The 25,976-nt window shown below is 38.2% G+C and overlaps 1 protein-coding gene across 1 annotated transcript in view; it reads left to right on the plus strand.

The window, feature by feature from the left end:
• Positions 1 to 3,969: 3,969 nt before the first annotated feature.
• The window catches only part of EFCAB13 (EF-hand calcium binding domain 13), a 139,251-nt gene continuing 117,244 nt past the window's right edge, over positions 3,970 to 25,976 (plus strand). Inside the window, exons 1-3 of the mRNA XM_045080864.1 lie at positions 3,970 to 5,126; positions 11,883 to 11,998; positions 17,105 to 17,265. Coding sequence (XP_044936799.1) covers positions 11,969 to 11,998; positions 17,105 to 17,265 — 191 coding nt within the window. The 5' untranslated portion in view covers positions 3,970 to 5,126; positions 11,883 to 11,968. The remainder of the gene's footprint in view (positions 5,127 to 11,882; positions 11,999 to 17,104; positions 17,266 to 25,976) is intronic.

Consider the following 25,976-nt stretch of genomic DNA (forward strand, 5'->3'; position numbering starts at 1 on the left):
ATCTTTGCCTCTGAGTCTTGCATTCCTCACATAATGTACATTTTTAAAAACACATTACACTGCGTGACATCATCAAAAGATTACGTGAACATAGACTGAGTCCTTTTATGGTGAAATTTTGTAAGATTGACTATGTTTTATTTATGTCATGGCAACGGATGACTGAATGTCTGGATGAAAATGGAGGACTTTGTGTGAAAATGAAATGAAAAGCTCTATGTCAAATCAATTAGTAATCCCCCAACTCTTGGTCTCTGTAGTCTGGACTCTATAGTAGCAGCCATCTAATGACCACTGGGACCAATTACAAGCAGATCGCCTTAGAAATTACAGTACACTCATTTTTCACACTGGTGTAAGGAAACAATAACACATGCTTTGCAAGGAAGCCATTTAATACTTGTTGAAAATAATTTCTATTTGGTTTTGTAATATATTTATGGATATACATATTTTTAATTTTTTGTAGTTTGACTAAAGCATACAAAGAGGTAGTGTTACATGCTTGTAATTGGAGTTAACTATATTGTTTGGTTTCCATTTAAAAGTCTTATTTTATGTTTTAATTTGAATTCAATTAATTGACAGATAATGTATTATTGGTTTCAGGGTACAGGTCTGTGATTTATCAGTCTTATATAATACCCAGTGCTCATTATATCACATGCCCTCCTTAATGCCTATCACCCAGTTACCCCATCCCCCCCATGCCCCTTCCCTCCAACAACCCTCAGTTTATTTCCAATGATTAAGAATGTCTTATGGTTTGTCGCCTTCTCTGGTTTCATCTTGTTTATTTTTTTCCCCTCTCTTCCTCTGTGAGCCTCTGGGGATTAACTATATTGTTAAATAAAGCCCACTTAATGTGGCTACCCAAGAATGGTTAGTATTTGAAAAAAAAAAAAAAAAAAGAGCTGTCAGGAACATGATTGTGTTCCTTGCAGCTGCTATCATAGTGAAGTCTCCCCAACTACTTGCATAGAGGAAACAATTTCCATCAACTGTGTATTTTCTGACAATGCATCAAAACATGCTCACAGAATGTAAGTATCTAGAAAGCAACATTTAGGAAATTTAAGAGCCTTTAGGAAAAATCTCCACAGTAAATTATTCCTTATTGGTGTCCCTGAAAAGAACTTTGTAAGAAAGAAAATTTCATCATTCATTGTGGTTTATATAATGTATTAGTTGGGTTTTCCTGTCCTGTGACTCATACACAATTGGCATGATTCTTTGGAGAGAGCAGAGTGCTGGGTGTGTAAATAGCATTTGGTGACCAATGAAAATACTTTGTTAAGAAAAAGGACATACGCTAAACTTTGCTTTTCCCGACCCTTATAATCACCCATTGTGACAGAGGTTGCTAATTGTGCCCCCCATCTGTTTTCCCCTTCTCACATAATATTAGAACTCCTAGGGGCAACTGGGCGGCTCAGTCGTTAAGCGGCTGCCTTCGACTCAGGTCATGATCCCAAGGGTCCTGGGGTCGAGCCCCACATCAGCCTCCCTACTTGGCAGGAAGCCTGCTTCTCTCTTTCCCACTCCCCCTGCTTGTGTTCCCTCTCTCACTGTATCTCTCTCTGTCAAATAAATAAATAAAAATCTTTAAAAAAATAATTTAAAAAAATCCTAATTTTCAGTCAGACACATGGCTGCCAGAATAAATCCTGTTTCTTAGCTTCCCTTGCAGCTAGATGTGCCACGTCCATCTCAAAGAAGTGAGATGTAAATGAAAGAGGTGCATGCAACTTCCAGTAAATGCCACTTAAGGGAGGGAGCATGCTTTTCTTCTCCTCTTACTTCTTCAGGAAGGCTGGAATGTAGATAATAGCTAGAATTTAAGCAGACATCATGGATCAGGATGTGACCTAAGGGATTGTAGTAGTTATCTAGTGTTACGTAACAAATTACCCCATAATCTAGCATCTTTGTGGCATGTCAGCTGGCTTCTCCCTATGTGAGTAATCCAAGAGAGAGCAAAGAGGAAGCTGCAATGTCTTTTATGGCTTAGTTTTTTATTTTTATTTTTTAAGATTTATTTATTTGGCGGTGGGGAAAGGGCCAGGGGAAGAGGGAAAGAGAGACTTAAGCAGACTTTGTGTGGACCACAGAGCCTGACAATGGGGCTTGATCTCATGACCCTGAGATCACAACCTGAGCTGAAACTAAGAGTCAGATATCTAACCAACTCTACTACCCAGACACCCCTATGACTTAGTTTTTTGTTTTTGAAGATTTATTTATTTACTTGAGGAAAAGAGAGAGGGTGAGCATGAGCAGGGGAGGGGCAGAGGGAGAGGGAGAGAGAATCTCAAATTCCCCACTGAGCATGGAGCCAGATGCAGGGCTTGGTTGGTCTTAAGACCCTGAGATCATGACATGAGCTGAAATCAAGAGTCAGACACCCAACCAACTGAGCCACCCAGGCAACCCTGTGACTTAGTTTTGTGTCATATTTCCACTTCTGCCCTACTTTATTCATTCTAAGTAGTCCACACGTCCAGCCCACATTCAAGAAGAGTGGACTAGTGCCATCTTTTGAAGAGACTGTAGTCTATTTATAGACTTTTTATAAACTATTTATAGACTTATAATAGACTTATAAAAGTCTATTTATAGACTTCTGTCGTGGGGCCGACAAAGCTTCTTGGATATAGTTCCTTATATTCAGTCACTCTCATTTGAAGTCTTATAGAAAAAAGCTATATGCTTCCTTCCTAAAACAACGAATGTGAAAGATAGGGTAACTGCTATAGTCAATCCTGTTCCAACAGGCAGAAAACAGGAGGTTCACAGAAGTCCCTGATCCATAGCAATTTGGAAATTCACAGGTTTATAGCTCCACATTTAAGACCTGGGAAGAATTCTCCATGGATTTTTGGTTCCACCCTCTAGGCTCTTGGATTTACCCCCTAAGTCATCTTTTTTCCATTAAAGGTAGCATGCATTTACATCTAAGTTTTCTCTGCCTGCTTTCTGCTAATAGAACTAGAGGGCCCAAAGTCCTCTTTTCTTTTTGCACCTGGACTCTTTCAGCCCAAGCTGGCAGTGTGTCTGACAACAGTCTAAAAAACTGTGAATCTCCTATGAATATTTTTGGGTTTTGGTCTGTGAGACAAGAGCCCAATCCATAAATATCTTTGAGCTGCATCTTTTTGTACCTTGGGCTTCTGCGGAAGGACAAAAGTCTTACGCTTCTTGGAAGCTATATTATTTGAATGAGAGGCTCTAAGAAGCACAAACTTAAAACCTTTACAAGGCTTTTGCCTGATTAAAGGGTACTCTGCTATACCTCCCTGAAGCTGCTACTGGAATGAAAGCCAGCGGAGCAATAAAATACAAGATGGCTGTGCCTGCAACTGTGGTAAAGAATTATCTGTCTCCCAAGCGATTTATCTCTGAATCTCCTGAATGTGAGAAATAAAATTCTGTCTTAGGCCACTATTATTTAGGGATTTTCTGTTACTGGGAAAAGAATCTAATACTGACTCATATACTCTTGATGCTATTGCCGGGGGAGGGAGGGTGTCTATGTAACTGACTAATACAGAAACTAACTGGTCCATAGATTCAGTACTAAAAACTGTAAGTATTCAACATTTGTGAAGCATCCACAATCTGTTGACCAACACACGACCGAAACCATTATAACCCTTACACATTAGAAATTGATACTTTATGAATATGTCAGAAATGGGCTGAGTCCATTAATAGAGGTGACTGTAAACAGTATGGGGGATGGGGAAGTAGGGAATGGAGGGTGGGGTGTTTTTTTTTCCCAAAGATTTTATTTATTTATTTGACGACAGAGATCACAAATAGGCAGAGAGGCAGGCAGAGAGAGATAGAGGAGGAAGCAGGCTCCCCACTGAACAGAGAGCCTGATGTGGGGCTCTATCCCAAGACCCTGGGATCATGACCGGAGCGGAAGGTAGAGGCTTTAACCCACTGAGCCACCCAGGCCCCCTGAGGGTGGGGTGTTAAAAAAAAAAAGGACATGGTCTCAGAACTCAGATTATTTATAGACTATTTAGGGAGATAAACCACATACATGCTAAAAGCACTAAAGAATGCCTACAGATCAGGATATAGGGTACAAACAGGCACATCGGTTATCTCTGAAGGAATTGTTTTAGCATTTATTGAGCACCACATACACATTTTTGAATTACCAAAATCCTGAAAGAATGAGAAAATTGAGGCTTAGAGAGACTGAGAAGTTTGCAAAACTGCATACCACAAATAATTAGGATAACTGGCCGAATAATTAGGATAATTGGCTGAATAATTGAATGTGAATAGATCCACCAACAATGGATCAATTAATGTGAATGAATTTACCTACAGGTAAAGAAAATATGCCTCAAATCGTGGGCTTTTTGGAGAACATATTTGGAAAACATTCTTTGCTTGACAGAACACTTACAACCTTAGAAAGATTAATTTCACCGAATTGGATTCCTAAGTTTTAGTGACACAATAGTCGGGGAAAGCCATTCAAAATTGCTTTGTGTCTTTTACCAATATCATTTGGTCTGCAGGAGGAACACACACAAGTTGATTTTCGAAAGAAAAACAAAGGAAGTGTTAGTCCTCTGAAAGGCAGCTTCGAACAAATTTCAGCAAGGTCGTGAAACAAGGGGTCTTTGCACTGACGTCCGTTAGAGAGTTGTGGAAACCAAGAAGGATGGAGTATTTCACAAGGGAGGGCGGGAAGTATTCAAATGATGGATAGAAGAGAACACTGAAAAGTGATCTTTTCAGTGGTCAGGCTAGGCAGGGACAGCGCACCGGAGAATGGAAAGAGCAGCAGGAAGGTAGTGAGTGCAGGATGGAGGGCGAAATCAAGGTGCCCAGAGGAGAGCCCGCGGGGAGCAGCCCACCACTCGGGTCCAAGCCGCCGAGCCCGGCCTGGTGAGGTCACAGGCCCTTGTGAGGTGGGCTAGGGCGTTGGGGCCGCAATGCTGCCCAGTCGGCGCGGAGGCGGCGGCGAGCTCAGCCGCTCCCCGCGGCCTCCGGAGCCTCTGGGCCGTGGCGGAGGCGGTGGTAGCGGCAGCAGCGGAAGGCTGGGTCCCGCACTCCACCGGCGCCCCGGGCCTGGTGGGCGGAGCGTCGGTCTCAGTCAGGTGACCCGGGGGCGGGGCTTCGCCGCGTGGGAGCCCGGGAAGGTGGAGCGGGAGCGCGCGGTAGCGCGAGGCATTGTGGGGCTTGTGCCAGGACCTCATGATCCGGGAGGACTGGAGGCCTCACGCTGTGAGGAGGGAAGAGGGAGACACACCTGGGGCCCCAGGGGGTCCACGGTGGGGCTCTCAGGGAACAGAGATGGGAGGCAAGACTTATTGAGAGAGAGAGAGAAGAGCCTCGGAGTTTAAGGGAAGAGCGTGCAGCACGGCGCGAGGGACAAAGTAGAACAGTTACAGAGATGGAGGAAGATTCCAGAAGGGGAAGCGAGGTGACTGGGCCAGACAGTAAGGGGCAGAGGCAGAGGGATGACGGGATTGGGTCTGACGGTGCCTCAGAAATGTTGGTGGTTCTAGAGGGGTGGAGGTCATCGTAGTTGGGAAGCTGCCCAGCTCCTTCAGCACACACTTGAACCTGTGTTAGAGCACCTGTTTTCATCTGGTGGGTAGTTTACCTTGTTTACATGTCTGCTTACTTTCTTCCCTGGAAGTCTAAACAAGCAGGGCCTATTGGAATGTTCCATGGCGCAGGTTCTTGCATCAAGTGGAAGTTCACTCAGTATTTGTTAAAGATGGTGATTGGGGTGATGCATGTCATGTTTGAACTTTAAGGGCTGCAGGTGCGGTGAAGAGATGGATGCAGTTGCTCTAATGGACATTTGCAGTCAGCATAGCAGAGAGGAGTGAATAAGTGAGGGGGTGGCTTGTGAGGGAAGCCAGTGGAAGGCAAGAGCAGAAGAGTTCATTCTAACAAGAAACAATCCCCCTTCACTTTATTTTAAAATGTTTATTTATGTATTTAAATTCCAATATAGTGAACGTATAATGTTAGTTTCAGGTGTACATTATAATGACTCAACAATTCTATACGTTACTCCATACTCATTATACTCTTAATCCCCATCACCTATGTCACTCATCGCCCCAGCCACCTCTCCTCTGGTAACCATTAGAGTCTGTTTTTTGGTTTGTCTTTTTTTTTTTCTTTTTTCATTTTCTTTCTTTCTTAAATTCCACAAATGCGTGAAGTCATGTGGTATTTGTCTTTCTCTGACTTACTTCACTTAGCATTATATTCTCCAGCTCTGTCCATGTTGTTGCAAGTGGCAAGCTGTCATTCTTTTCTTGTGCCTGAGTAATTTTCCTGTGTGTATATCTTAAGATATCTATATCTTAAGATATATAGATATATGATCTGTAGATATATAGATATCTATATCTATATCTATCTCTATCTTCTTTATACATTTATCTATTGATAGACACTTGGGTCACTTCTGTAATTTGGCTATTGTAAATAATGCTGCAGTAAACCCAAGGCTACATATATCTTTTTGCAAGTATTTTTGTATTCTTTCGGTAAATATCTAGTAGTGTGATACTGGACCATATGGTACTTCTATTTTTAACTTTTTAACAAACCTCCATCCTGTTTTCCCCAGTGGCTGCACCAGTTTGCATTCCCACCAACAATGCACAAAGATTCCTTTTTCTCCATTTCCGTGTCAACACTTGTTTCTTGTGTTTTTAAATTTAGGCATTCTGACAGGGGTGAGGTGATAACTTATTGTGGGTTTGATTTCCATTTCCCTTAAGATTAGTGATGTTTAGCGTCTTTTCATGTGTCCTTTGGCCATCTGTATGTCTTCCTCTCCTAACTGTAACATAGATCTATTATAATTTTGCCAAGAATTGGAAAACCCTTTAGTAATAATATGATAGCTTGATCTACATAGGGACTGAATCAATATGATACTTCAAAAAATACTTGTGATGTATCAGAGGGTTTTGAATTTCCTCACTTCTTTTTGATAGTTTTTGATGAATCAGGTGACAGCCAAGATGTAAGGGAAAATGAAGAAGAGAAAAGTGTTTAGTTGGGAATGTGGTGGACAGAACACAGGCATGGCTGGTAGTGGCCGTTTTCTCTCTCACTCTCCTCTAGGACAAGAGGGGAAATAGATGACCCCCCTTCTTGATTCTAATAGGTGCTTCCAGTCATTTTTTCACCCCATTCTCGAAATGCTCAGTTTGGCATCTCACATTATCAGATTATTACCACCCACTACCATTTCCTTTTGCTTCAGTCAAATTTCAGCTCCTGGCTTTCTCCTGCTCTCACTGTACTCCTGTCACAATTCTTGTGACTTTAGCAATCATACAGATGATCCTTCTAGTATCCTGATCTCTCAGTTCCTGTCCTCCTACAGTAATTTAATCTTTCCTCAGTCACTTGCTCCCTTTTACATATTCTCAATCTTGTATTACCAATAATTGCAGCTCTGTTCTCTTAATACAGTAGTCCCCCCACCTTATTCTCATTAGTACCTCCTTGGTTTCAGTTACCCGTGGTCAACTGTGGTTCAGCAGATTTTCCTGACTTACCATCAAAAGGTCAGTAGTAGCATAATGCTATGTCACAATGCCTACATCATTCCCTTCACTTCATCTAATCACTTTTTATCTCACATCATCATCATCAGAAGTGTGAGTACAGTACAATAAGATATTTTGAGAGCGACAGTAGTCACATAACTTTTATTATATTGTTATAATCTATTTTATTATTATGTATTATTAATCTCTTACTGTGCCTTATTTATAAATTAAACTTTATCATAGGATATGTGTATGGGTAAAACAATATATACTGGGTTTGGTACTCTGTAGTTTCAGACTTCCACTGGGGGTCTTAGATTGGATCCCTCCTGGATAAGAGTTGGAAGAGTACTGTATGTCCCACCCTCCAACTATCACATTCTTATCTTTCAGGCTCACTCTGACTCTAATAATCCTTGGATCCCCACCAGGATCTTTAGTCCACTTTTTTTTTTTTAATGTCACTCACCCTCTTTTTTACTTATTTCCCACCTACTTACTCAGTTTGTTTCATGGTCAATAATTAAAACCATTCCCTTGCATCCCCCCCCCCCCCAGTTCCTTTATTGCATTTTCAGTTCATTTTACTTTCTTGGCTAAATTATAATCCTATATTAAATCTAGATCTCTGCCTCACTGAAAGCACTTCTACATTGAATATAATTAGAGAAAAAACACAATCATGCTTACTGGTTTCCCTTTAAATTCATGATCACTTCCTCAAGGGGCTCTGATGCTGTCCAGCAACCATATCAAGTATCCCTGGGCTATTAATTCTTCTATTCTCCTAGAGGCCTGTTTTTATTACAATACCTCTGTCCTCAAACATCTAGCATCTCTTTTCATGTCCTTATTCTCAGTTGATTATGTTGTTTCCTGTTTCACTAAGAAAACTAAAGCAATCAGGGGCACAGCTTGTTTCAGTTGGTAGAGCATGTGACTCTTGATCTCAGGGTCATGGGTTCAAGCCCCATGTTGGGTATATAGCCTACCTAAGATTAATATATATATATATATATATATATATATATATATATATAGCTTTAGTTTTCCCACACATATATATATATATATATATATATTGCTTTAGTTTTCTTCTAATATATATATATTAGATAATATATATATATTATTATATATTGTTATAATCTATTTTATTATTATGTATTATTAATCTCTAATATATATTAGATATATATTATCTAATATATATATATATTAGAAGAAAACTAAAGCAATAAGGTGATTTTCACAAGCTTCCACAACCACATCTACTCTTCATGTAATTAAATCAATTACTCTGCCACATCTATTCCTATGAGTATATTTTTAGCTAAGAACAAACCCTGCCCTAAACCTTGTGCCCTAAATCTCATCTCCTTTATCCTACTTGAGAATATTGTTTCAGTAATTCTGCCCTTCCATGTGATGAATTTTTGCTCCTCTAGTAGATTATTCTTACCCACACATGAACATGCCTTTGTTTTCCCCTATTCTAAACCCTCATAACTCTTTTACCCCTCAGCTACTACCTTGTTTCTCTTCCCTTTTATAGCCTAACTCTTTGAGATAATCATCTCTTCTGTTTGCCTATTTATCTCCCTCACTGTCTCTTGAACTCACTCCAAGAACATTATCTCCTTACCATGCTACCCAAATAGCTTCTACTGTTGGTGTCCTCCATGTTGGAAAACCTAATCAGTCATTCAGTACTCATTTTCTTGACCCAACGGCAGCATTTGTCGCAGTTCATTAGTCATTCTTCTTTTGAATAATTTTTTTTCACTTGGCTTTTAGGAATCTAGACTCACTTGATTTTCCTCCTTGTAGCAACTAGAGTGATTTTTTTCAGAAAGGACTTTAGATCATGTCATAGCTCTGCTCAAAACACTCCAGTGATTTCCCACCTCAGAGCACAAGCCAAAGTTCTTAAAATGATCTAGGGGCCCTCTATATCTGCCTCCCTCTCTTGATCCCCCCTGCTCTCTCTCCTCCTTTCACTTTGCTTTCTCTGCTTCAGCTTTGTGAGCCTACCCACTGTTGTTTGAACAGTGAAGCTCCTTCTTACTTCTGAGTCTTTGTACTTGGTTTTATCTGGCTGAAATGCTTTCCCCTAATATATTCATTGGCTTCCTACTTTAATTCTTTCAGGTCTATAATTAAAGTCTCCCTCCCAGTAAAGTCTCCCTTGGCTACCCTGTCTGTTCCTGCATCTTTTTCCAAACACCATACTTCATATTCTTCCACCCTACTTTACATTTTTTCTTTTAATACTTATCACAGAAGACATACTACATATTTTATTTATTTGTCGATTTTATTGTCTCTCTTTGACAAGAATGTAAGCTCCATGAGGGCAGGATTTATTTCTTCCCATTTTTACTGCTATATCTCCAGATCCAGGAGGATAGCTCTTACTAGTACATAGTAGGCATACAATATATAAATGTTGAATTCATATGGATTAAATTTATATGAATTTCATGGATGGAGGGGTGAATGGATAGATGATTGGAAAAGGAGGGGTACAGCTCTTCATTTCTCTTGGTTTGTCCTTGCAAGTTCAGATATGTGTCATAGATTGAGAGTTGAGAAACAATTCTCTTGTCAAGTTTATGGAGAAGAGACTTCCTGTACTATTTTTTTTTCTTAGATTGGAGAGGGTTGTGGTATGTGGTGTGTGGTATCTGATTTATCCAGCAGATTAAAACATATTGACTTTTTAGATAGGTCTATAAATTATGAAACAATTCTTCCTTTCAAGGTAATTTAAATAAAGCTTACTCTGCTGATTTAAGTACTTTGAGGGGTGCCTAGTTTGCTCTGTTGGGTAAGCATCTGCTTTTGACTTAAGGTCATGATCCTGTGGCCGTGGGATTGAGTCCTCCAAGTCTCACTGCTTGGGTGGGGAGTTGGCTTCTCCCTCTGTCCCTCACTCTGGCTTGCGTGCTCTCTCTTTCACCCTCTCTCTCAAAAATAAGTAAATAAAATCTTAAAAAATTAAGTTCTTTGATACCTTAAGAAGCTCTGTGTAACTTAATACAGAGGAAATGTCTTCCTTCTTTCACTTCTCCCTCTCTTCCTCACTTCTTTCTTTCCTTCATTTATTATATACAGATAGCATTGTGTTTGGTATTGTGAAAATAATCCAAAGAATGATAAGATACCCATCCATTTCTTTCAGTCCACTTATGAAATTTAGATTATAGTTGATATAAAAGATATGTGATAAAAGTACAAGGCAAATGATTAATGCCAGTTGAATAGTGAAGACAGTAACAATGGTGAAGTCGGTGTTATACGAAGTAGTCTAGAGGTAAAGATTGAACTGGCTAGAAAAGATCTAGAAGAGGTTGATTCAATGGATCGCTGGGGATATCTGCATAGCCATCTAATGTCTTCTGAAATGGATATTTGTCACATGGTTTCATTTTATTTTAACGTGTTTTGAATTCCAGGAATGTTGGACATATCACATTCAATAGTAATTAGGACAACTTTACAGAAATAAGTGATTTTAAAGTGCTGTCTCTATTAGAATATTAATACTTGCCATTAAATGTCAACAGAGTATGAAAATGGCAGGTCATTGCAACTAGCAGTGTAATATAACTAGCAATGTAATAAGCAGCACATCCAATGTGACTCAGATGGGGGGTATAAAAATGTGAAAATGTGGGGAATTTCTAGATGCTTGGTATGTGATGTGGAAATCTCTGGTTGAAAACAAGCTAAGGCATCTTTTGTTCGCAATACCATTTTTTTGATCAGCAGTATTACAGGGTGCTAAAGACCAAGGGGTTTCAGTTAGGCTGCCTAATTTCAAATTCTGACTCTACTATTTGTTGGCTGTAATCTTGTGCAACTTGATCTAAGTCTTTATTTTCCTCATTGTAACATAAGAGTAATAGTAATTCCTTAAGAGATATTTATGAGGAATAAATGAAATAATTTATGTCAAAGTATTTATCATAGTGTCTAGTACACAGTAAGCATTTAGTAACATTGGTGATTGCTGTCATGTTAGTAGTTCTGCTTCTCTGGGTTTATCTGAATAAATAAATATAACTGGATTTTTCTGCTTTTTATGTCACTCGAGTTTGGTTTTCTCTATTTCTTCTTATACCACAAAAGGTAAAGTTAAGGGACTGGATGATCTCCTGTGAGTTACATTATTCTAACTTTTTTCCTAGCTTTTGTGCACATACCAATCCATATTATGCTATGAGTGTTACAATACAAGGATAACTTCAGGTAGATAAATATAATTAAGTCTCTTAAACTGGCATATGACTTTTTCTTTCTTTCTTTTCTTTTGGACAGGAAATCCTTTTGTGCTATTGGTCATTCATACTTGTTCATCAAGGCGATTGAGTCCTCAAGGGCAGAATTTACTGCTAAACCGAAAAATGGAAACTAAAGTACCTTTATTCTGCCAGGTATTTTTTTGAAATAGTTTCTAAAGACTCCTTCCTGTTCTTTTTTTTTTTTTAAATTAGTTTACATTAAAAAATTATTTTACATTATCTCATGTCCTTAACCAGTAAGCAGATTCATAGAGCAATATAGTTAGAAGATCTTGCTTAACAACTAAGGTAACTTCTCAGGTCTTTTCATGGGCATATGCTGAAACTTCTCATCCCAGCCATCTATGTAGTGTCAAGAGATCTGAGGTGTATGATGAGAGTATTTTGGGGGTAGGAACTGGGATAATTTTTTCAGGAGAATAAAGGATTTAAACCTACATGAAGGTTGTAGATGACATAATTAATGATGTGGGAATCTAGACGGTAATAGATACCAAGTTTCTCTAGCCTTCTTATCTGTGATTCGTGGGATACTCTTATCCATTGGCCAATATTGTATCAAACAAAAAACAAACCTGAACTTAGTAAGGAGAGACTTTATTTGAAAGGATTATTGTGAGAGGGAAAAAGGACTATTTATTGAAATAGCAGGAGGGGGGATTATTACAACAGGGAGAAGGCTGTGACCAGAAGATCTGCAAACTTCTCAAGGGCTAGGCAAAAAGAGCCCCCCTCCCCCAATAGACAGGAGTCAACAAGGCTAGAAGGAACTGGATGTGGGGAAGTGGAATGAAAGAATGGCATGATTGGATAAATAGATCAGAGAGTATTTTAGGGGCCAGGAGGAAGAAGAGAAGCTTAACCATTTTGGCTCATAAGCATTTTGTTCTGATTAGTCAGTGGGATTAAACATTTTGACTCATCATGCATGAAGGAAAGAAAGGGTATTTTGGCTTTGTCATAGGTAAACAAGGTGGATATCTGTGAGTTTTATCTAAAGCATATGAGGAAGGGTTCTTTGCAGTAAGCCATTTTCCAGAAGACAAAAGGGTGAGGGGATACCTTTAATTTTCATTGTTTTCTGGAAGCATAGGACTCAGAACTCAGTGTTGTACAGTGAGAATCTTACCCTTTTAAATTTATGCTTTTAATGGATTTGGTGCCACCAGGTAAGACATGTACCTTATTATAATCCCAAAACAGAACAAAACAAAAAACCCCCAAGGCTTCTTGCTAATTACCAAGGTTTGTGATACATATATTAACCTGTTCCACCTTTTTATACCTAATTCTTTGTTGATTGGGCCCTCATAACGTGATTTTGAAGATGAATTCTTAAAATTAAAATAATTAACAATATTAACATACCATACCTGTTTATCTTCCATAGGCTATATAGTTTATACTTCTTACATCTTTAATTAACCATAGAGTTTCAGAAGTGGTTTCATTTTCTCTATCTTCAGAGTTTCTGTTCACTATTTGGCCACTTTTGTTCATCTGGTCTTTGATGACAGGTTTTTTGCCTCTCTTTTTAGATCTTCCTCTTTTTAGTTTCCTGGTTTTTGTTTTGAGTCATTTTCCTGAATGCCTCTAGGAAACTTTTCATCATTCCTCATAAATACCTCGTTAAGGCAACAAATCAGGTTGCCTTTTTTTAAAATTTATTTTTTATTTTCAGCATAACAGTATTCATTGTTTTTGCACCACACCCAGTGCTCCATGCAATCCGTGCCCTCTATAATACCCACCACCTAGTACCCCAACCTCCCACACCCCCGCCACTTCAAACCCCTCAGATTGTTTTTCAGAGTCCATAGTTTCTCATGATTCACCTCCCCTTCCGTTTTACCCCAACTCCCTTCTCCTCTCTAACAACCCTTGCCCTCCATGATATTTGTTATGCTCCACAAATAAGTGAAACCATATGATAATTGACTCTCTCTGCTTGACTTATTTCACTCAGCACAATCTCTTCCAGTCCCGTCCATGTTGCTACAAAAGTTGGGTATTCATCCTTTCTGATGGAGGCATAATACTCCATAGTGTATATGGACCATATCTTCCTTATTTATTCATCCGTTGAAGGGCATCTTGGTTCTTTCCATAGTTTGGCAACCGTGGCCATTGCTGCTATAAACATTGGGGTACAGATGGCCCTTCTTTTCACGACATCTGTATCTTTGGGGTAAATACCGAGTGCAATGGCAGGGTCATAGGGAAGTTATATTTTTAATTTCTTGAGGAATCTCCACACTGTTCTCCAAAGAAGCTGCACCAACTTCCATTCCCACCAACAGTGTAAGAAGAAGTCAAACTCTCTCTCTTCACAGATGACATGATTCTTTATATGGAAAACCGAAAAGACTCCACCCCCAAACTACTAGAACTCATACAGCAATACAGCAACGTGGCAGGATACAAAGTCAATGTACAGAAATCAGTGGCTTTCTTATACACTAACAATGAAAATACAGAAAGGCAAATTAGAGAATCGATTCCATTTACTATAGCACCAAGAACCATAAGATACCTGGGAATAAACCTAACCAAAAAGGTAAAGGATCTGTACTCGAGGAACTATAGAACACTCATGAAAGAAATTGAAGAAGACACAAAAAGATGGAAGACCATTCCATGCTCTTGGATCGGAAGAATAAACATTGTTAAAATGTCTATACTGCCTAGAGCAATCTATACTTTTAATGCCATTCCGATCAAAATTCCACCGGTATTCTTCAAAGAGCTGGAGCAAATAATCCTAAAATTTGTATGGAATCAGAACAGACCCCGAATCGCTAAGGAAATGTTGAAAAACAAAAATAAAGCTGGGGGCATCACGTTACCTGATTTCAAGCTTTATTACAAAGCTGTGATCACCAAGACAGCATGGTACTGGCATAAAAACAGACACATAGACCAGTGGAACAGAGTAGAGAGTCCAGATATGGACCCTCAACTCTATGGTCAATTAATCTTCAACAAAACAGGAAAAAATATACAGTGGAAAAAAGATAGTCTTTTCAACAAATGGTGCTGGGAAAACTGGACAGCTATATGTAGAAGAATGAAACTCGACCATTCTCTCACTCCATGAAAGACAAGATCTTAAGAGGATGACAGGACAAGGCACAGACAGAGAGCAAATATTTACAAAAGATATATCTGATAATGGACTGCATTTCTTTTGTATATTCAAAAATATGCAAAGAACTCAACCCAAATTAAAAATAGGCAAAAGATTGAGGCGCTTGGGTGGTTCAGTTGGTTATGCACCCAACTCTTGGTTTCAGCTCAGGTCATGATCTTTGGGTCATGAGACTGAACCCCACAACAGGCTCCATCCTGGACATGGAGCCTGCTTGGAATTCTCTCTCTTCGTCTTCTTCTGCCCCTGCCCCCAATGCCACATGCTCTCCCTCAAAAAAAAAAAAAAAAAAAAAAAAAAAGATGGACAAAAGATCTTAATAGACTCCTTACCAAAGAAGATATACAGATAGCAAATAAATACAGGAAGAGATGCTTGGCATCATATCATTAGAGAATTGCAAATCAAAACATCTAGATACCACTATATCTATTAGAATGGCCCAAATCCAAAATACCGACAAAGCCAAATGCTGGCAGGGATGTGGAGCAAGAGGAACTCTCATCCTTTGCTGGTGGGAATGCAAAATGATACAAGCACTTGGGAAAAAAGTCTCTTATAAAACTAAACATACTCTTACCATATGTTGCAACAATTTCACTTACTGGTATTTACCCAAAGGAGTTAAAAACCTATATGCACACAAAAGCCTGCACACAGATGTTTATAGCAGCCTTATTCCTAATTGCCAAAACTTGGAAATAAACAAAATGACCTTCAGTAGATGAATGGATAAATGAACTGTGGTACATTTAGGAAATGGAATACTATTTGGCACTGAAAAGAAATGAGCTGTCAAACCTCGAAAAGATGTGGAGGAACCTTAAATGCGTACCATTAAGTGAAAGAAGCCTAACTGTCAAGATGGCGTGCTGTATGATTCAAACTATATGACATTCTGAAAAGGCAAAACTACGTGGACTAAAAAGACCAGTGGTCGCCTGTGGTGAGGAGGGGTGGGGAAAGTTGAATAAGCAGAGCACAGAAGATACATGGGGCAGTGAAACTATTCTATATGATATTATAATAATGGCAACATGTCATTATACATCTTTCCAAATTCATAGAATGCACAACACTGAGTCAATCCTGATGTAAACTATGGACTTTGGGTGAAAATGATATGCCAGGGTAGGTTCACCATAACAAAAGTACCACTGTGGTGTAGAATATTGATATTGGAGGAGGCTGGAAAAGCATAGGGGCAGGGGGCATATGGGGGCTCTCCACTCAATTTTGCTGTGAATCTAAAACAGCTCGAAAAAATGTCTATTGAGGAAAAAAAGAAGCAGCTATATTACTTTTAAATAGATAGGCCCTCCAACAAAAAAGAACTAGAGCCTAGAAGCAATGAACATGTTTAGAAAAAGAGGAATGAAGTTAGAAATAAACTCTTTTGAAATCTGGCTGTTTGCTTAAAACAACTGGAATGCAACTAGTCGATCAAAGGTCTATTAGTTTTTAACCCCTGAAAAATTAACACAGGCAATTTATAAAGCAGATAACCAAAGGAGTTTAGAGAACTTCTATTTCTGCATAAAATAGAAATGAAGGGAACTACTTCAGTGACTTATAGGGTCTGCATATATTTGTCTTACAACAGAGGCGCACCTTTAACAACTTGCTTCATAAAAAGGTGAACCATGAGAGACTATGGACTCTGAAAAACAATCTGAGGGTTTTGAAGGGGCGGGCGGTGGGAGGTCGAAAAAAATAATGAATACTGTTTTTCTGAAAATAAATAAATTAAAAAAATTTAAAAAAAGTCTTTCATTGAGCAGAAATTTTTAATTTAATGAAGTAAGCTTAAAGATGCCTTAAGAACTAGATTCAACAACTGTTAAATACATTCATGAATGCTGGATGTTTTATAGCTGCATAATGCACTGAAGATAGTTGGTGGCATTTAGAATATGTACCTAATCTGGCCTAACGCACTAATAATTAAATCCTTTTTAATAAAATTCTATTTGGTAGCATCATTTTAGAGAAAATGTTGATCTACAATGAGCGATTTGACCCAGAATGTCATATTTAATTTATATGTGGAAAGAGAACATAGCTGACTATGAATCTTGGTTGCTCTCCAGGCAGAAGAAAATATCAGTTTATCAGATCATGGCTGTAATTCATTTGTAACCAACCTGTCATCAAGACGTACTGATAACAAGAAAGACGTCAAATTTTCTAAAGCAACGCAGAAGAGAATTTCACATGAAATTAGGGATTTGAGACTAGAACACAAAAAAATGTAAGTTAAACTTTGAAGTTAGTTGAATTATACTTCTGTCAGTTTGCGAGAATAAAAAATGTAGCTCATAAGTTCTCCTAATGTTTTAAAATGTAGAGGATCATGCATATTTGTGGCCATTCTTTCAGAAGTATAGTTTTAATTCCTGCATAGTCATTCTCTTCATTTTTTCTCACTTCTCTCACAACTTTGTGGAAACCTATAAGCCATCATAGATTTCCAGTTATAGGAGAGCAATTATCCATATGTCTGTTAATTTGTCTTTAAGTAATATATTTAAATGTACTGTGTGATAACATATGTTTACATTGGGAAATGATTTACTTTTTACTCATTTCACATATTTACCTTATTTAGTTATTTATTTTTGGTGAGGACATTTAAGTTCTACCATCTTAGCAAATTTCAATTATGTAATACAGTATCATCAACTATAGTCATTATGTTAGACCCACAGACCTTATTTATCTTTTACCAGCCTCTCCCTATTTTTATTTATCATACCCCCAACCCCTGGAAACCACCATTCTACTCTCTGTTTCTGTGCATTTGGCTTTTTTATAAAAATGATTTGAGAGAGAGAGCATGAGCAAGAGAGCCTGAGCAAGGGGGAGGGGCAGCAGGAGAGGGAGAAAGAGGTTTCCTGCTGAGCATCTGGTAGCCTAATGCTGGACTCAATACCAGGACTCCATCCCAGGACCCTGGGATCATGACCTGAGCTGAAGGCAGGGGCTTAACTGACTGAGCCACCCAGGTGCCCCTGAATTTGGCTTTTAATAGATTCCACATGTAAATGAGATCATCCAGTATTTGCCTTTCTCTGTCTGACTTATTTTACTTTACATAATGCCCTCAGGTCCATCCATGTTGTCACAAATGGCAGGATTTCCTTCTTTCTCATGGCTGGGTAGATTCCAGTTTGTGTGTGTGTGTGTGTGTGTGTGAGAGAGAGAGAGAGAGAGAGAGAGAGAGTGAGTGATATCACATCTTTAACCATTTATTTGTTGATGGACATTTATATTGTTTCCATATTTTGGCTATTATGAATAATGCTGCAGTGAACATGGGAGTGTAGTATCTCTTTGAGATCCTGTTTTCATTGCTTTTGGACACATACCCAGAAGTGGAGTTGCTGGATCATATCGTAGTTACATTTAAAATTTTTGAGGAAACTCAACAGTTTTTCATAGTTGCTGCACCAATTTACATTCCCCCCAGCAGTAAATAGGTACTTCCTTTTTTCCACATGCTTGCCAATACTTGTTTTTTCTTGAAAATAGCCATCCTAACAGGTGTGAGGTGATATCTCATTGTGGTTTTGATTTGCATTTTCTTGATGAGTGATGTTGAGCACCTTTTCATGTACCTGCTGGCCATTTGTGTATCTTTTTTGGAAAGTGTCTATTCAGGTCCTTTTTAAAGTGGATTATTTGTGGGGCGCCTGGGTGGCTCAGTGGGTTAAGCCTCAGGTCATGATCTCAGGGTCCTGGGATGGAGCCCCACGTCAGGCTCTCTGCTCAGCAGGGAGCCTGCTTCCTCCTCTCTCTCTGCCTCCCTCTCTGCCTACTTGTGATCTGTCTGTCAAATAAATAAATAAAATCTTTTTAAAAAAATAAAAAAAATAAAGTGGATTATTTATTTGCTATTGAGTTGCATGAATTCCTTGTGTATTTTGAATATTAATTAATCAGATATGTGGTTTTGCAAATATTCTCTTTCATTCCATGGGTTGCCTTTTCATTTTGTCAATGGTTTCCTTTGCTGTGTAGAAACTTTTTTAGTTTGATATTGTCCCATTTATTTTTGCTATTGTTACCTTTGCTTTTAGTATCAAATCCAAAAAATTATTGCCAAGACCAATATCATAGAGCTTACTACCTATGTTCTAGAGAGTTTCTCTTTCTTTCTCAAGATTGCTTTGGTTCTTTGAGGTCTTCTGTGGTTCTATACAAATTTTAGGAATATTTGTTCTATTTCTGTGAAAAATGCCACTGGAATTTGGATAGGAATTGCATTGATTCTATAAATTACTTTGGGTAGTATGGACATTTTAACAATATTAATTCTTCTAATCCACAAACACAGAATATACTGCCACATAATTTGTGTCTTCTTCATTTTTTAAATTAATATTTTATAGTTTTCAGTGTCCAGATCTTTCACCTCCTTGGTTCAATCTATTTCTAAGTATTTTAGTTTCTGATGATATTGTAAATGGGATTGTTATCTTAATTTCTATTTCTGATGATTTGTTGTTAGTTTATAGAAATTTCTGCAACTGATTTTTGTATATTGATTTTGTATCCTGCAACTTTACTGAATTTATTTATTAGCTCTAACAGGTTTTTTTTTTTTTTAAGATTTTGTTTATTTATTTGACAGAAAGAGAGAAAGTGAGAGAGGGAACACAGGCAGGGGGAGTAGGAGAGGAAGAAGCAGACTTCCTGCTGAGCAAGGGAGCCTGATACAGGGCCCTATCCCAGGACTACAAGATCATGACCCATGCCAAAGGCAGATGCTTAATGACTGAGCCACCCAGGAGCCCCATTTCTAACAGTTTTTTGATAGAGTCTTTAAGGTTTTCTGTATAAAAGATCATATCATTTGGAAATAGAGACAGTTTAACTTCTTTCTTTCCATTTGAATGCCTTTATTTCTTTTACTTGCCTAATTGCTCTGGCTAGGATTTCAATACTATGTTGAAGAAAAGTGGTGAGCGTGGGCACCCTTCTTTTGTTCCTGATCTTACAGGGAAAGCTTTAAGTTTTTGACTGTTTAGTATCATATTAGCTCTGGCTTGTCATATATATCCTTTATTGTGTTGATGTATATTCCTTCTATACCCACTTTGCTGGGATCTCTTATCATGAAAGAAAATTGAACTTTATCAGTGTTTTTTCTGTATCTTTTGAGATGATCATATGATTTTTATCCTTCATTTTGTTAATGTGGTTATTTGGAAAAACCTCAGTTCTCCTATGTTTCTCCTTTACTATCATACTACCACCATATTCATAACACTTCTGACCCCCAGATGTGTGGTATCCTACACCAAGCTATTCTGTGACACCAGTTGGATGTCCTGCAATTTAACTCAATTCTAACACTAGCTACCTAGAGATAGCATCAGATCTCACAGGTTAGTTGGCTCAGTCACTTGAGACTGCCTACCCCACATGCACTTTATATGCCAATCTCAAGTAGTAAGTTCCCAATTTCCCCACAACTTTTGTTGGATTTAGATACAAATCAGAGCTTCCCATTACCCTTCTTTGAGTTTAATTAATTGCTAGAACATCTCACAGAACTCAGGGAAACACTCATGTTTACCAGTTTAATAAAGGATATGACAGAGTATACAGGTGAATAGCCAGATGAAGATATACACAAAGTGAGATTTGGGGGTGTCCCAAGCACAGGAGCCACTGTCCTCATGGAGTTGGGGTGTGTCACCCTCCCAGTTTGAGGATGTGTTCACCAACCCAGAATCTCTCCAGAGAGGGCAGAGGAGCTGGAAATGGAATTAATAATTGATCGTGCCTACATGAGAAAGCCTCCATAAAAATCTCGGCAATATGGGGTTCAGAGATCTTCCTGGTTGGTGTAAACATCCACATACCAGGAGGGTGATGTACTCTAACTCCAGGAGAATAGAAGCTCCTATGCTGAGATCTTCCCAGATTTTGCCATATGTATCTCTTCATCTGACTTTATCTGTATCTTCTATCATATATGAAAAATAAACTCATTAACATAAGTAACTATTTTTCTGAGTTCTGTGAGCTCTTCTGGAAAAGTAATCAAATCCAAGGAGGACCTTGTAGTAGGAATCTCTGATTTATAACTTATCAGTCAGAGTTGTGACTCCACAAGTAGGTTGGGGCAGTCTTGTGGGACTGAGCCCTTAACCTGTAGAATCTGACAGTATATTCAGGTAGATAGTGTCAGAATGGAGTTAATTTGTAGGACACCCAGCTGGTGTGGCAGAGAATTGCTTCACGGGATGGGGGGTACCTCACACATCTAGTGTCAGAAGTGTTGTGAGTATGGTAGTAATGTGGGAGTAAAGGAGAAACAGAGAATGGGTTTTCCCTATACTGTGCTGTATCACATTTACTAATTAGCCTGTGTTGAACCATACTTGAATCCCAGAAATAAATACCACTAGATCATTAATGTACTGTTGATTTGGTTTGCCAGTATTTTGTTGAGAATTTTTGCATCTATGTTTATCAGGGATATTGGGCTATAGTTTTCTTTTCTTGTAGTATCCTTTTCTGGCTTTGCTATGCTGAGGCTTATGCTGGCTTCTTAAAATGAGTTTGGAAGTGTTCTTTCCTCTTCAATTTTTGGGAAGAGTTTGAGAAGATTTGGCATTAATTCTTTAAATATTTCACCAGTGAAATATTTAAATAGAATTAAATATTTAAATAGAATTCACCAGTGAAGCTATCCTGGACTTTTCTTTGTTGGGAGGTTTTTGATTACTGATTCTATCTCCTTACTAATAATTAGTCTTTTCAGATTTTCTGTTTCTTCATGATTCATTCTTACATGGTTTTAGAAACTTAGAAATTTATATATTTCTTCTGGGTTACCTAATTTGTTGGCATATAATTATTCAGAGTAGTTTCTTATGATGTTTAGTATTTCTGTTATCAGTTGAATGTCTCTTCTTTTTTCTGATTTTATTTTATTTGAGTCTTCTCTTTTTTTCTTAGTCTAGTAAGATTTGTTAATTTTGGTTATCTTTTAAAAAAATAAGCTCTTAGCTTCTTTGATCTTTTCTACTGTCTTTTTAGTTTCACTTGTTTTGGCTCTAATCTTTGTTATTTCCTTTCTTTCCTTAACTCTGGGCTTAATTTTTTTCTTTCTTCCAGTTCCTTGAGGTATAAAATTAGGCTGTTTATTTGAGATCGTTCTTTTTTCCTTATATAGGCATTTATCTCTATAAATGTTTCTCTTAGAACAGCTTTTGCTGCATCCAGTAAGTTTTGGTATGTCATGTTTTCATTTACTTTGTCTCCAGATGTTTTTTTTATTTCTCTTTTGATTTTCTCTTTGACCCATTGGTTGTTCAGGAACATGTTTAATCTCTGCATATGTGTTTTTTCCCAGTCTTTTTCTTATAATTAACTTATTGTTTTATACCTTTGTGGTCAGAAAAGATGCTTGATATGATTTCATCTTCTTAAGGTTTTAAGGACTTGTTTTGGGGTGCCTGGGTGGCTCAGTGGGTGATCTTTGGGTCCTGGGATTGAGCCCCCCATGAGGCTCTCTGCTCAGCAGGGAGCCTGCTTCCTCCTTCTCTCTCTGCCTGCCTTTCTGCCTATTTATGATCTCTGCATGTCAAATAAAATCTTAAAAAAAAAAAAGACTTGTGGCCTAACAATTGATCTATTCCAGAGAATGTTGCATATATGCTTGAGAAGAATGTGTATTCTGCTGCTGTTGGATAGTGTGTTCTCTATATGTTTGTCCCTATAGGTCCATTTGGTTGATGATGTAGTTGGAATCCAATGTTTCCCTTTGTCTTTCTGTCTTGTTGATGGATCCATTGTTGAAAGTGGGGTATTGAGTTTCTCTAAGTATTGCTGCATTGCTGTCTATTTCTCTCTTCAGATATATTAATCCTAGTTTTATATCTTTCAGTGCTATTATGTTGAATGTATAAATATTACAATTGCTTTATCCTTTTGATTAATTCATCCCTTTATCATAATATAATGACTTTTTTTGTTACAGTTTTTGACTTAAAAACATATATTGAAATTTATTTTGTCTAAAGTAAATATAGCTACCCCTTCCCTCTTTTGGTTTCCATTTGCATGGAATATATTTTTCTATCTCTTTTCTTTCAGTCTATACTTGTCCTTAAAGCTGAAGTGATCGTCTGGAGGACAGCATATATTTGGGTCTTTTTTTTTTCTTTTTCTTTAATCTATTCAGTCACTCTATGTCTTTTGATTGGAGAAGTTAGTCCATTTATATTTAAGGTAACTATTGATAGGGTGGACTTACTATTGTCATTTTGATTGTTTTCTGGCTGTTTTATAATTTCTTTGTTCCTTTCTCTTGCTCTCTTCCTTTGTGATTTGGTAATTTTTCTCTAGTAATATAATTTAAAAAATTTCTTCTTTAAATTTTTAATTGAATTTACAACCCTGAGATCAAAAGTCACATGCTTTCTTATAAAGCCAATCTAGTGTAATGAACTTTCACTTTTTTTTTGGTCTGTAAAACTCTTTGTCTGTCTTTCCATTCTGAAGGACAACTTGGTGAGGTGGTCTATTCTTTTTTTTTTATAAACATATATTTTTATCCCCAGGGGTACAGGTCTGTGAATCACCAGGTTTACACACTTCACAGCACTCACCAAAGCACATACCCTCCCCAATGTCCATAATCCCACCCCCTTCTCCCAACCCCCCTCCCCCCAGCAACCCTCAGTTTGTTTTGTGAGATTAAGTCACTTGTGGTTTGTCTCCCTCCCAATCCCATCTTGTTTCATTGATTCTTCTCCTACCCACTTAAGCCCCCATGTTGCATCACCACTTCCTCATATCAGGGAGATCATATGATAGTTGTCTTTCTCCGCTTGACTTATTTCGCTAAGCATGATACGCTCTAGTTCCATCCATGTTGTCGCAAATGGCAAGATTTCATTTCTTTTGATGGCTGCAAAGTATTCCATTGTGTATATATACCACATATTCTTGATCCATTCATCTGTTGATGGACATCTAGGTTATTTCCATAGTTTGGCTATTGTGGACATTGCTGCTATAAACATTCAGGTGCACGTGCCCCTTTGGATCACTGCGTTTGTATCTTTAGGGTAAATGCCCAATAGTGCAATTGCTGGGTCATAGGGCAGTTCTATTTTCAACATTTTGAGGAACCTCCATGCTGTTTTCCAGAGTGGCTGCACCAGCTTGCATTCCCCACCAACAGTGGAGGAGGGTTCCCCTTTCTCCGCATCCTCGCCAGCATCTGTCATTTCCTGACTTGTTGATTTTAGCCATTCTGACTGGTGTGAGGTGATATCTCATTGTGGTTTTGATTTGTATTTCCCTGATGCCGAGTGACATGGAGCACTTTTTCATGTGTCTGTTGGCCATCTGGATGTCTTCTTTGCAGAAATGTCTGTTCATGTCCTCTGCCCATTTCTTGATTGGATTATTTGTTCTTTGGGTGTTGAGTTTGCTAAGTTCTTTATAGATTCTGGACACTAGTCCTTTATCTGATATGTCGTTTGCAAATATCTTCTCCCATTCTGTCAGTTGTCTTTTGATTTTGTTAACTGTTTCCTTTGCTGTGCAAAAGCTTTTGATCTTGATGAAATCCCAATAGTTCATTTTTGCCCTTGCTTCCCTTGCCTTTGGCGTTGTTCCTAGGAAGATGTTGCTGCGGCTGAGGTCGAAGAGGTTGCTGCCTGTGTCCTCCTCAAGGATTTTGATGGATTCCTTTCACACATTGAGGTCCTTCATCCATTTTGAGTCTATTTTTGTGTGTGGTGTAAGGAAATGGTCCAATTTCATTTTTCTGCATGTGGCTGTCCAATTTTCCCAGCACCATTTATTGAAGAGGCTGTCTTTTTTCCATTGGACATTCTTTCCTGCTTTGTCGAAGATTAGTTGACTGTAGAGTTGAGGGTCTATTTCTGGGCTCTCTATTCTGTTCCATTGATCTATGTGTCTGTTTTTGTGCCAGTACCATGCTGTCTTGATGATGACAGCTTTGTAATAGAGCTTGAAGTCTGGAATTGTGATGCCACCAACGTTGGCTTTCTTTTTCAATATCCCTTTGGCTATTCGAGGTCTTTTCTGGTTCCATATAAATTTTAGAATTATTTGTTCCATTTCTTTGAAAAAGATGGATGGTACTTTGATAGGAATTGCATTAAATGTGTAGATTGCTTTAGGTAGCATAGACATTTTCACAATATTTATTCTTCCAATCCAGGAGCATGGAACATTTTTCCATTTCTTTGTGTCTTCCTCAATTTCTTTCATGAGTATTTTATAGTTTCTGAGTATAGATTCTGTGCCTCTTTGGTTAGGTTTATTCCTAGGTATCTTACGGTTTTGGGTGCAATTGTAAATTGTAAATGGGATTGACTCCTTAATTTCTCTTTCTTCTGTCTTGCTGTTGGTGTAGAGAAATGCAACTGATTTCTGTGCATTGATTTTATATCCTGACACTTTACTGAATTCCTGTATAAGTTCTAGCAGTTTTGGAGTGGAGTGTTTTGGGTTTTCCACATATAGTATCATATCATCTGTGAAGAGTGATAATTTGACTTCTTCTTTGCCTATTTGGATGCCTTTAATTTCTTTTTGTTGTCTGATTGCTGAGGCTAGGACCTCTAGTACTATGTTGAATAGCAGTGGTGATAATGGACATCCCTGGCGTTTTCCTGACCTTAGCAGAAAAGCTTTCGGTTTTTCTCCATTGAGAATGATATTTGCAGTGGGTTTTTCATAGATGGCTTTGATGATATTGAGGTATGTGCCCTCTGTCCCTACACTTTGAAGAGTTTTGATCAGGAAGGGACGCTATACTTTGTCAAATGCTTTTTCAGCATCTCTTGAGAGTATCATATGGTTCTTGTTCTTTCTTTTATTGATGTGTTGTATCACATTGACTGATTTGCGGATGTTGAACCAACCTTGCAGCCCTGGAATAAATCCCACTTGGTCGTGGTGAAT

This window comes from Mustela putorius, unplaced genomic scaffold (genome assembly GCF_011764305.1).
Source record: "Mustela putorius furo isolate JIRA1106 unplaced genomic scaffold, ASM1176430v1.1 tig00000487_pilon_pilon_pilon, whole genome shotgun sequence".
Classification (NCBI taxonomy): domain Eukaryota; kingdom Metazoa; phylum Chordata; class Mammalia; order Carnivora; family Mustelidae; genus Mustela; species Mustela putorius.